This window comes from Nuphar pumila, chromosome 5 (genome assembly GCF_984573655.1).
Source record: "Nuphar pumila chromosome 5, dmNupPumi1.hap1.1, whole genome shotgun sequence".
Classification (NCBI taxonomy): Eukaryota; Viridiplantae; Streptophyta; class Magnoliopsida; order Nymphaeales; family Nymphaeaceae; genus Nuphar; species Nuphar pumila.
In genome coordinates this window covers 8,549,867-8,563,694 of record NC_143253.1, presented here as the reverse complement: position 1 = coordinate 8,563,694, position 13,828 = coordinate 8,549,867, and the positions used below count along the sequence as shown (strand labels likewise).

The window sequence follows — 13,828 nt, the reverse complement described above, 5'->3', positions numbered from 1 at the left end:
CATAAAGAACATGCAGATTTTTAATTAGACAGTTTGCAAACTGGTTTCACAAAATAAACACAAGTCAATCTCAAAACGCAGATTGCAAACTGATTTAACATAATAAGCATATAGGTTTTTTTATTCCCAAACCTAAACCCATGCCTGAATCAACCTACGCTAAATCCCACTGGACTGAGAAAATCCCCTACCTTGCTTGCAGATTTGCAGAGAAAAAAGTAGAAGAAGAAGAAGGTGGTGACATTGAGGAGGTGAAAATGCTTTTCCTCACACACGCTGCACCCTCTCTCTCACTCTCTCTCTCTTTGTCTATCTCTCATCCTTTCACGGCACAACCTTCCTCTCTCTCTTTTTTTTTCCAGCTTCCTTCTCTCTCTCTTCCACTCTCTCAAAACTGATGTTGAGAGAGAGGCTCTCTCTCATGTTTTATAACTTGAGGACTCCTCAAGGAGGTGACGCCCCTCTCTTAGGATTAGATAGAGTTCTATTTTCATATGGAAATAGAACTCCTAATTCTAATTTCTTAACTATATATATATATTTATATATAATTTATCTTTATTATATAGTTTTAAATTTGTTATTTATTTTAAACTTATCTATCTTATCATGAGTGGACTATGGGTCTTGGCTAATGGATCCATGACCCATGTCCAAATCCAAATTGACGTCAGCCCCTATATATATATATATGGGTCTCGGCTAATGGATCCAGGACCCATGTCCAGATCCAAATTGACATCAAACCCTCTATATATATTTCAAAACCACTATCATTTTCCAAAAATGTTACATTTCTTGACACATATAACTTATCATTTTTTAGTATCATAACATCAAAATCCTTTTTGGGTTTTGGAGTAGCTAAGAAAGGCACAAGGAATGACTTTAGGTGAGAGTTTATCATTCTTATATGTAAGGACAAAGCACTTACAACAAAAAACTCTCAATCTATTATAATCGGGTTCTTTTTCATATAGAGTTTCGAAAGGAGAGATTTTATCTAAATTTTTGCATGGAAGACGATTAATAAGATAAACCGAAGCAAGAGCCGCTTCGGCCCAAATTTTTTTTGGAATACTTTGGGAAATAAGAAGGGTTCTTTTATAAGCACGCAATCGACTAAGCATCCGGGTCCGATAAATTTTTTTTGTGGGTTTTATATCGGATAATGCCACTTCGGTTCAAGAAGAGCTAATTCTTCCCACAATTTCGACAAGCCATTGTAGTATTCTCTAATGCTCTTGTCTCCTTGAACTATATTCCGAACTTTAGTTTATAGATTGCACACGTATGCAATATCCTTAAGAGAATACATTCTCTTAAGGTAATCCCACGCATCATTAACATACTCGAATTTAGCAAGACTCGAGCATTTATTTATGTCAACACTTGTAATAAGTCAAGACATAATTTTGGCATGACCCATTTACCATTCCTTCCATTTTTTTTCATAAGTGGAAATGGCCTTGATTGTTTCTACTTCCGCGAGAGATATTTCTTTCGCGCCTTCATCCTTGGTGAGGATTAGTGTGGGTTCCATATCGGTCCCGTCTTCTAATCTCCATAACCCCTTTCCCCATATAAGGTGCTTCATAATTGAAGCCCATATAATATAGTTTGAATCATTAAGCTTAATGGGTTTAATGGAGACGTTATCATTGTCATCCATTTTACAAGGCTTAATAATAAGAAGAAAAAAAATGACTTAATGAGAGTAGAGAAAATAGATGTACCCTACCACGAATGGTAGATACGAAGACACCTCCAAGCTTGTTGATCACTCTGTTATATATACTTGAAGAAGAGCACCTCTTCTTCTCCAAAACTTGAGTGGCATGCTTTCCAATGCACCGAGATAAGTAGCTTGATCTCAACCGTAGCTTTGATACCATGAAAGGAAATAGAACCCCAACCGGAACTTCAAAAGAAGCTCACAAAAGATCTTTCTCAATGAACAGAAAGGTTCATTTAACACACTCGCAAGAACCGAAATATTCAAAAGAGTGCACACATGAAGAGAGAAAAAATATATCTCATTAAAGTGGGATAAACCCACACACAAAAGTCCTTAAAATACAAAAAATAAAAGGCCATATTTATAGGGCTGAAAGAGCTAAGAGAGGGGGAGTCGTTGGGCTCCCAATGGCTCTAATTGGAGCTGTTGGGAGTCCAACGTCTCCCAATAAGTGCTTTATGATTTATTGACTGAAAAGTCAATAAAGGCATAAGCCTATTTGAAAGTCCTAAAATCAGAAAATAAAAGTGCTTTATGCTTTATTGACTGAAAAGTCAATAAAGGCATAAGCCTATTTGAATGTCCTAAAAACAGAAAATAAAAGTTATTCTAACTAGCCTAATTTTAACTAAACTAAGAAACTAAACTAAAGAATAAGATTACTTATGATATAGTTATCTCACATATGAGATTACAATTTTAACAAGCAACACAAAAGAAGAAAATGAAATAGTTAACTTTTTGTTGAAGGCAAAGTTTTATTGCTTCTAGTGGATGCGAAACAACTACATTAATTGTTGCATCTCTGTTTACATGCTATATCCCTTCAATTTGAACAAAGAAATTTCAGTTTATTTTTCTATTAGCATTCTTACGCTTGTATTTTTGTAATCCTTTATTCAGGAATGATAACACAAAGCTTCTCTTTTGTACAACTGGCATTCTGCTTAGAAAGCTCAGTGTAAGTTTGAACTCTCATCTTCGTTCTAGTTGGTTCTCATCTAAAAAACCAATATAATTTGTATGTTCTAGGGGAGGACTTGCACAGGCATGCTTGCTATTTTGTCATGTTTCCTATTTTTTGCCAATTCTCCAATGTCAACCATGTTTCCTATTTTTTGCCAAAGGGTGCTTAATCCCTTTAGGGACATTAGGGTCACACTTTTAATCATAGTACAATAGCTAAAAAGAGTTTTGTCTCTGTCTCATATGTATATATATATATATATATATATATATATATATATAGAGAGAGAGAGAGAGAGAGAGAGAGAGAGAGAGAGAGAGAGAGAGATGGGTGAAAATTGAACAGATGATTTTTTCTTTTCTGCCCTAAATTCAGATACTTATTTGCTTTATTTTTTTTATTAGAATGTTTTGGTTGTAGCAAATGTTTATAGGCTTTAGTTGTTTTTATTCGTGAGCTCAATGAAATTTTGTATATGGGTAAGAATTGAACAGATGATTTTTTCTTTTCTACCCTCAATTCAGATACTTATTTGCTTAATTTTTTTATTAGAATGTTTTGGTTATAGAAAATGTTTATAGGCTTTAGTTTTTTTTATTCATGAGCTCAATGAAAAATTTAATATCAATCTTGTCTCAAAATCCGTTATTTTACAAAATCCTGACTGTATGGGTGGGCAGATATAGTACTATTATAAAGAAAAGCTTTCTTAATGCCAATTCTATATAAATTCTTTGATGTTCCTTTATTAATAGAATGATCATTAGAGGGGATTTTTTACATAGAAAACTTATGATGACTAATAGTGTTAATTTTTTTGGAACAAGAGTTGGATCATGCTTGGATAGTGAGTGTTTTTTTTTTCAAAAAAGGATGCTGGGGGCTTACCCCGAAATCTATTTAATAAGATTTGAAGTTACATATGATCTCCCATAGAGGGCAGCCAATCCGGCGGCTTGTCCTTCCAATACACATGATTACAAAATCTAAGCATGAACAAGATTTCACATAGAGCCAATAAGGTTCCCTTGAAAGAGACCTTACACATCTGAAAATGATAATGAAGAGGGTAGACATCAGGACGAGTCGCACATCCCTTATTAGCATCAGCTAACACTCTACACCATCGTCGGTTATTAGAAAGCACCTATATGTGGCATGACGGACTTTGGATAATCAAGTTGCAGCAATCAGCCTCAATAGGAACATGACCCTTAAGCCTCTTCAATATGCTTTGTCTTTCTCTTCTTTTGATGAATAATGCCTGAATTTAGAAAGGCCACTGGTTACTATAAACTCCTACAGTGGACCGTCCTTACAGTGCTGCTTCATATCTGTTGTTCTTTTAGATTGACCTATGTATCATAATCATAGAATGTGTGGGTGAAATATTATTTCAGTAATAATTCAAAGGCTTTTCAGTATCTAGTGAAATGCAAGGCGAGTTAGACATATTAAATAGTTAGGGGCTGTTAAAATGTAAAACTGTACACATATGTATATATAATAATATTATATTATTATTATATATATATAAATACATTTTTCATTTCTTTCTTTTCTGTAATTTTTTCCTTTATTTTTATTTTTTGTCTTTATGTCATCTAGTTCAGTTTGAACTAGAATGGCTGTTGCTAGTCAAGTCCTGTCCAGACTTGACTAGCAATAGAGCTGTTGGACTGACACAGTCCAACAGCTCTTAATAGAGCTGTTGGACTGTGTCCAACAGCTCTATTTGAGTCTTCTTTCAGCTGTGTATATAAAGGGGTGCAGCCCCTCTTGTATTTTATTCCAATGCTTCTTAAGCAATTGGTTTTTCATATCAATAAAGAATACATTTTTATTTTTATTTTGTTTCCAGTTATACCCTTTTTAAGGGTTATGCTTTAGTGTCATTCTTGACACTTGCTCTTGTTAATCAAAGCTCGTGTTTCGAAGATCCCCATTTCATTTCATGGTATCAGAGCCGCGGAAGTACTAAATCTTGAGGAAAAGCTGCCTCGGTTTCCGTGCCCGTTTGCAAAAGTTTTCGCCACTTGAAGAGAAGTGTTTTATCACTTCATTGGAGAAGATTTCACATCTTGTTGTATTGTTTTTTTTTTCTTTCTTTCTCATTTTCCTTCTTGTTTCTCTTCTATCCCTATTCTTTCTCTCCTTGTAATCGATGGATGACAATGATAAAGTCACCATCATGCCTATGAAACTAAGCGATACGAACTATGTAACATGGGCTTCAATCATGAAGCACCATATATGGGGAAAAGGCTTATGGGGGATTGTGGATGGTTCCGATTCGGAACCTAAGCTATCTCTTACTAAAAAGGAGGGAGATAAAGACGTCCCTCTATCGGAAGAAGAGAAAATCAAGGCTATTGCCTCATACGAGAAGAAATGGAAAGAATGGAGAATATCTCATGCGAAGATAATGTCATGGCTTATCAATAGCGTTGACATTAAAAAATGCTCAAGTCTTGCCAAATTTGATCATGCCGATAAGGCATGGGAATACCTTAAGAATATGTATTCCCTTAAAGATATTGCACACGTGTGCAACCTCCAAGAAAAAGTTCGAATGATGACACAAGGAGACAAAACTATTCGTGAATATTACAATGGGTTGTCCGAACTTTGGGAAGAACTTTCCCTTTTAGAACCAAAGTGGCATTGTGCCGAAGACATCGAGCTTCGTCAGAAACAACTCGATGTTGAACATTTTTACCAGTTTATCACTGGATTAAGGCCGGAATTTGAAACCACTAAATCGGCCCTACTTCACCGGGGAAAAATTCCTTCTATTGTTGAAACTATTGAAGAGTTAACAATAGAAGAAAATCGTCTCCGGAAAGGTTCTTTAAAAATTGAAGATGATTCCGTTTTAGCCGTGTCTAGACCAGGGAATCATGTTCGATCATATAGGCCTCCTCACTTTAACCGACAAAATGGTGACTATGATAAGAAGAAAGTTATTTGTCATCACTGTCATGAACCGGGACACTACAGGCCACAATGTCCCAAACCTAAGGAGCTGAGAGAAAAAAGAGCTGCAATTGCTGGATCGGAGCCTAAAGATCAGGATGCACCAGTTTCCTTGGCCCAACTAATGGAGATTCTTCAGCCTCTCATCAAAGGTGCCTCTTCCTCATCTGAAGCTTCAATCGGCGCAACAGCCTCATCTTTTTCTGATCTAAGTAAAATTTCTTGGTTTCTTGACTCTGGTGCATCTTTTCATATGACCCCAAATAATCAAAGTCTATCCAAATGTGTTAAAAATAAAACAAGTGTGTCAAAGGTCTTTACTGCTGATGGGACTTCTTTTAAAATAGAAAGAATAGGAAATTTTGAAAAAATTTATAAAACAAAAATTTTTTTTATTCCAGAAATTAGACATGTTCCCAAATTAAGATTAAATCTTTTATCTGTATCTCAAATTTCTGATTATGGATGTAATATTTCTTTTTCTTCTCATGGTTGTTGGGTACAGGATCGCCAGTCAGGCAAGCTGATTGGGGAAGGCCATAGAGAAGGAGGACTCTATTACATGAATTTTTTGGAAATGCCGAAGAAAACTTTTTGTTATAATATTGAAAAAATAGAGTTGGAACTGTGGCATGAGAGACTTGGTCACCCACATATAGCCAAAATCCAACATTTTCCAAATCTAGGGAAATTTTGTAACTCTGAATCATTTGATTGTAAAGATTGTATTCTCGGCAAAATGAAAAGATTACCATTTCAGAACAGAACCTTTTTCTCTTCAAGACCACTTGAATTAATACACTCGGATGTTTGGGGTCCTGCACCAGTAATTTCTAAAGGAGGATTTGTTTACTATATTATTTTTGTCGATGATTTCTCCCGACATACGTGGATGTACTTTCTCAAACATAAGTCTGAAGTATTTTCATACTTTCAAACTTTTCATAATATGGTTAAAAACAAGTTTCAAAATGATATTACTATTTTTCGCACAGATTCAGGGGGAGAGTTTTTATCCACAAATTTTCAAAATTATCTTAAATTGCATGGCATCACACATCAAAGATCTTGTCCTTATACACCTCAACAAAATGGACTGGCAGAACGAAAACATCGCCATATTATAGAAACCACTAGGACTTTATTAATAGCAAATCAAGTCCCGAAAGTCTTTTGGGCAGAAGCTGCCTTAACTGCCACCTATCTCATTAATAGGATGCCATCTTCTTCGTTACAAAATATCACTCCCATTGAAAAACTTATGAACATTTCTCCAGACTACTCTAGACTAAGAATATTTGGGTGCAAATGTTTCATATTTACTGACAAAAATGATAAACTTTCCCCTCGTGCGATTCCCTGTGCCTTTTTAGGATATGCTGAAAATCAGAAAGGTTATAGATGTTTTGACTTCAAAAATAATAAACTATATGTGTCTAGAAATGTTTCCTTTCTTGAAAAGGAGAGCTTCTTTGATTTTAGAAAATTAAAAGACGTCACTGAGTACTCCTTTTTGCTAGATCTAATATCAACATCTGATGAATATGACCTTGATTGTAACTTTGATGATGATCAAAGAATTATTGATCTTAATGTTGAAAATGAAGAAGTTCATAGAGATACTAGTATTCAATAATCCAGGCGACAAGAGTCTAATCCTCCATGTGCACTTGAAAAATATTCTAACATTCCAACTAGACAATCATCCCGAATCTCGAGGCCTCCAGGAAAGTTTGTATCATACAAGTCTTTCTCACCCACATATAGGGCAATTATTGCATTAATTCACTCATATGAAGAACCATCCACATATTTTCAAGCAAAAAATGATATCAAATGGATAGAAGCCATGAAAGCTGAATTAGATGCACTTTAAAAGGCTTCTACATGGAATATTCAAGATCTTCTTTCAGGGAAGAAAACTATATGATGTCGATGGGTTTATAAAATTAAAACCAAGAGTGATGGTACTCTTGAAAGATATAAAGCCCGTTTAGTAGCCAAAGGTTATGCCCAAGAATATGGGATTGATTATGAAGAAACCTTTGCTCCGGTGGCTCGTATGACTACTGTTCGAACCTTAATTGCCTTAGCTTTTATCAAAAAATGGTCTATTTTTCAAATGGATGTCAAAAATGCTTTTTTAAATGGAAAGCTAGTTGAAGAAGTATACATGGAACCCCCTCCTGGTCTAAGTATTCCTAAGGGTAAAGTCCTTCGCTTAGAAAAGGCTCTTTATGGACTTAAACAAGCACCAAAAGCTTGGTATGATAGGTTTAGTCGTGTTATGATTGATATTGGTTTTCAATTCTGTTTAACTGACACTGCTTTGTTTATTAAGAATTCTGATGCAGGGATCATTGTGCTTCTTCTTTATGTGGATGATATGATCATCACCGGAAGCGATAAACAGGGAGTTGAAACAATCAAAACACTTCTTAAATCTCATTTTGAAATGACTGATTTGGGCTTGTTGAGATATTTTTTAGGCATTGAAGTTGCTTATTCTCCTAGAGGATATTTATTATCTCAGACTAAATTTGCTTTTGATATTGTTTTCAGGTCTGGTATTACTGATGATAAGAAAGTTGACACTGTAGAAGTTGTTAATGTTTAAATGAAGATTGATGATGTTGAACTTCTTGCAGACCCTACTCCTTACAGAGAGCTTGTCGGGGCACTTTCCTATCTATCCATTATCAGACCAGATATAGCACATGCTGTTCATACAACAAGTCAATTTCAACATGCTCCTACTTCTGTTCATATGGGAGCAGTCATGCGTATTATCAGATACATCAAGTCCTCTCTTTCACGAGGACTTTTCTTATCTTCCTCCTCTTCTCTTGATTTAATTGCATATATTGATGCTGAATGGGGAGGTGATCCCAATAACAGACACTCAACCACTGACTTTTGTGTCTTTTTAGGGGAATCATTGATCTCGTGGAGGTGTAAAAAGCAGCAGAAGGTATCTCTCTCATCCACCGAAGCTGAATACAGAGCCATAGCAACCACGACCATGAAAGTAGTTTGGCTCCGACGACTGCTTGCTGACATGGGAGCTGAAGCAACAAAGGCTTCACAAATGTGTTGTGACAACAAAAGTGCGATCTACATTGCCAGTAACAGAACATTCCACGAACGCACCAAACACATCGAAATGGATTGTCACTACGTCAGAGAGGAATATCTACACGGGATAATTGATCTGCCATATGTCACTTCAGAATATCAGTTAGCAGACTTCTTTACAAAGCCTCTCGCTACTCCCCGATTTCACTTTCTCTTAGACAAACTTTCTCTTAGACAAACTTTCTCTCATTGTACCGTAAGTTTGAGGGGGAGTGTTAAAATGTAAAACTGTACACATATGTATATATAATAATATTATATATATATATAAATACATTTTTCATTTCTTTCTTTTCTGTAATTTTTTTCCTTTATTTTTATTTTTTGTCTTTATGTCATCTATTTCAGTTTGAACTAGAATGACTGTTGCTAGTCAAGTCCTGTCCAGACTTGACTAGCAATAGAGATGTTGGACTGACACAGTCCAACAGCTCTTAATAGAGCTGTTGGATTGACACATTCCAACAGCTCTAAATAGAGCTGTTGGACTGTGTCCAACAGCTCTATTGAGTCTTCTTTCAGTTGTGTATATAAAGGGGTGCAGCCCCTCTTGTATTTTATTCCAATGCTTCTTAAGCAATTGGTTTTTCATACCAATAAAGAATACATTTTTATTTTGTTTTCAGTTATACCCTTTTTAAGGGTTATGCTTTAGTGTCATTCTTGACACTTGCCCTTGTTAATCTAAGCTCGTGTTTCGAAGATCCCCATTTCATTTCAGGGGCTACATTTCTATTATTTTCATGAGAAAATAATGAGAAAAATGAGAGACAAACAAAAGGCTAAGAAGAGAAGAAAAAGAAGAGGCAATGGAATACCTTGATGCCTTTATTTCTTAGCCCATGACTATACAAAAAGTAACTTCCTTTTTACATAATGACACAAATAACCTTTGTAAAAAAATAAATAACAAGACTACACAAAACAGGAGAAAAAGACAAAAATACCCCTATAAAGTAGAAAGACAATAATAACAAAATGTACATGACACTCTTCAACACTCCCCCTCAAGTTGGGGTGAAAATGTCAATTATCCCCAGCTTTCTTAGTCATACCTTTAGTTTGACCTCTTACCGATTTTAGTCCCCACGAGCATAGGCCTAACGACACAAGTTTATGCATTGGGGATCCTTACCTTTCGCTTTCGCGGAGCCCAGGGCTTTCCTGTTAGGGCGAGGAAGAGGAGTCTTACGAGAGGCCACTCTCTCGCTATCGATTAAGTCAACTCCGACGCCACACCACACAAATCAAACACACTTAGGAGGGCGTACTACGTCTAGGAATGTGATGACATATACCAGAGGTTTTCGTCGATCGAAGACAAAAACAGAAGACCTACCAATGACAATCATCGTAGAAAAGGAGAAAACGTCTTAACTTTTCTAATGAGAAAAGAACCCTGAAAAGAAAAAAAAATGGAAGGTTGGCCCAGTCCAGATGCACTAGAAAAGAAAGACAACTAGTCAATGGAACAACACACGCCCAGGCTTCGATTGGTCAGAGTCATCACACAAAAAGTGGGCCTCGATCAGGCTAGCGGTCGAGGGAAAAGAGTGAATGGAGCAACACATCTTTTTCCTATAGCTTGATGAGATTAGGTAAAAATATCTTGAAGTCTAGTTTTGTGAACAACTTTAGTATCATCTTGTTGAAGATGTGACCTCGCATATGTCACCTGAAACAATTTGATTTCAACCTTCTCTCTTATGAAGTGACAATCTATATCTATATGCTTTGTCCTCTCATGGTAAACTGGATCAAAGGCTATATGAATGACTGTTTTATTGTCACTTGATAAGGTTATAGGATTTTTACATTCAGTCCCAACTCAGTAAGTATAGACATGAGCCACAATCCTTCACCTGTTCCATGTGCCATGGCTCCATTGCCTTTCAATTGGATCTGGACCTCACGGTTTGTTTCTTACTCTTTCATGAAAAAAGATTTCCTTCCACAAGGGTCCAATAGCTTGAAGTAGACTGTGTATCTTCTAATGACATTGCCAAATTTGCATCGATAGATAACTTCAATATTGAAATGCCCATGGTTAGTACACAGGTCTCCTTGTCTTAGGTTTTGCTTCAAATGTCTCTATGCAATACACTGCCATCATGTGAGTCACAGTAGGAAAATGCATTGAAATTTAATTCTATCGAATTCCTTTTAGGTCATCCTTACCATTTTCGCATAAATGCATTCTTCTTCTAACATAACTGGAAGCTCCCACTCTACTAATTTCTTCTTGACAAGTCACTCCAGATACTTGAGGCTTTTTTATATAGACCCACTTCTCCATATTGTCTTCAGTTTAATGTTTTATCACTCTTTCATTTACACCCCTATAACTCCAAATTTGTTCTTCATACCAAAACCTAGTGAACTACTCTTATTGGAGCTCCTTCTCTTTCTAGTAGCAATGAGGTTTTTGTTCACATTGCCCATCTTAGATGAAAGACAAAATTTCTTCCATTTTAGGCCCCAAATCTATCACCCTAGAACTTGTAATTCTACGTACAACAACAAAAAGAGCTTCAACATAGTTGTTTTCCCTTGTAACTCACCCTGTTGTTACTCTCATACCTTCACCAAGATGTGAAATCAGCCTCAATCAAATACAAAAGGACCCACAATTAAGTTTGCAACAAAGCTCTCACTTGTTCTACTAGTTGCTGATGTCAGCTACAAAGGGTTGACTTCCCTATCCTCCTCCTAAAGCTTGATTTGTTGATCTGATACCATCTTAAATGGTTGGGGCTATAATTCTGTTATTTTTATGAAAAAATAATGAGAAAAATGATAGGAAAGCAGAAGGTTAAGAAGAGAGAAAAGAGAAGAGGCAATGGAAAACCTCAATGCCTTCATTCCTTAGCCGACTATACCAATGTAACATCTCAAAATTTTTAACCTTAATTATTCTTCAAATATTGAAATTTCGAGACCATTTTTTTTTTATAAGTATAAGTTAATCAAATCTTATAATGCGAAAACGATTTTAAAAAACAGTTAAGACTTTGGGCGGGGTTACACTAATGATAATAATCAAATCAAAATGTACGGGATATACACATTTCAAACCACGTACAATATAAGATTGAAATATGAAGAGTTTTAATTTTATTTCAAATCAGAGTATAAAAACAATAGTTCAGTCTCTACATGATCAAGTACTTAAAACGAAAAGATCATGTGTACCAAGATCGCAAGGTAAGACTGAACCCTCGAGGATGCAGCTCGATCAGTCCTTCGCTCCAACTACTCATCATACTTTACCTCCATTACTTGTCTCCCATAAAACAGGGTAAGACTCACTAAAGTCTGGTAAAACAACCCAAACTCAAACTTAAAGAAAACATATCAAGCATTTAAATGTAAAGACATGATATATTATTCATCAATCGTCAAGTGATAAACAAGGGAACAATGTCCTATGAGTCATTCATTTCAAGCATGCGAACATAAAGCATTTAAAAACATTTCATCACTTAATATTCTATTCAACCTTAACTCATATAATAAAGCATAATCTATATGTATTCAAGTCATACAAGTCATCGCATATATATATATGCATTTAAGACATTCAGATCATTGCATCATTTTCATATGCATTCATAATTTTTATAAACAATAAGTCAAATCACATTTGACCATTCCAGCGTGAAACACACACTTACCTTCTAAATAATTTAGTTAGATATTCATGATACACATCAATCATGATAAATATGTGTGATATATTCACTCAAACAATCATAATGCAATCATTTGCAATGAAACTATGTAGGCGTGATGTATCATTCACCTAATAAGTCAAAACTAGTTATTTGTAAGCGTGATGTATCATTCACTTATACGCTAATATAAGCATCACAATTATAATCTCATATCAAGATCTAAAATCAATAAGGATCTGATTCTCATATCTGAGTTCAGTATATAATCATGCTACAACAGAAAAGACAAATCTATAGATTCATAACTAGCTATCTCAATCAACTCAAAAGATCATCACAATTCATCATAACATTTCATTTAATCATATCAATATTCACAAGATCTACGTCAGATCGCCTAGTTTGGAAAATGTACAATCTCACAAGGAGTTACCGCCCTAGACGGATGATTTGCCTGGTCTTGGACAATGCACTTCCTCATAGGAACATACCGTCTTCGTGAGCTACCCGCTCTTGGACAATGCACTTTTTCACAAAGACTTACCGCTCTAGCCGAATTACCTGATGAGGTTATGCATATCCTTACAGAGAATTATTTGAGAACAGTTCCTCAACGGGTACCATATCCAGTGAAAACTATTGTGATACATGCATTAATACAATTGACCACTCTCAGGGTCAATAGCCACCAACACGGGCACAAACATGTATACAATCAATATGCATCACTTCATATGACACTTAAATCATAAAATTACACATTTAACCAATAAGGTTCTATGAACCATAGTTCACTATTGAACTTAAACATTTATCGCATGCATTAATAATTTCATATCATGTGGCATTTAAATCATATCATACATAAGCATATTATCCTACACATCATATCATTGCCACAAGGAACATTGCATTTCGTAAATTGAACCTCGAAGCATGCGTAAACAAAACATGAGTTCTATGCATACATACGTGAACATATACATTTCATAATACAAAGCCCCTAAACCTCAACATATGTAACTCCTACGTAGTTTGAGTTATGCACATAAGATTTAAGTCATATATGTATTGTTTCACCACATGAATCAATATGCAAAGCAAGCATTTCATGCATAATATGTCTCACATAGTATATATATATACATATATTAATAGCATTCACACAAATCATGGTTCGTTCATGAGAGCACGGGACATATCTGTCCATGCATAACAGTATTTATATAATCCTATCATGAACATGATTCTATTTCGTGCATGATTACACAATTATTATTTTACACTAGCATTCAATATGGTCATGCCAAACGTATCAATTTATGCAATATTCATTCA

At 35.3% G+C, this 13,828-nt stretch overlaps 1 protein-coding gene across 7 annotated transcripts in view; it reads left to right on the top strand.

Annotated features, from left to right (window-relative positions):
* Nucleotides 1-13,828, top strand: part of LOC149836674 (RNA helicase family protein) — a 307,604-nt gene that overhangs the window by 88,969 nt on the left and 204,807 nt on the right. For all 7 annotated transcript variants that reach the window (XR_016431827.1, XM_090005515.1, XM_090005514.1 and 4 more), the window contains one exon: nt 2,642-2,699. Coding sequence is in view for 6 of the 7 variants with exons in the window: in XM_090005515.1 (XP_089861641.1) it covers nt 2,642-2,699 (58 nt within the window). In the remaining variant the exon portion in view is untranslated. The remainder of the gene's footprint in view (nt 1-2,641; nt 2,700-13,828) is intronic.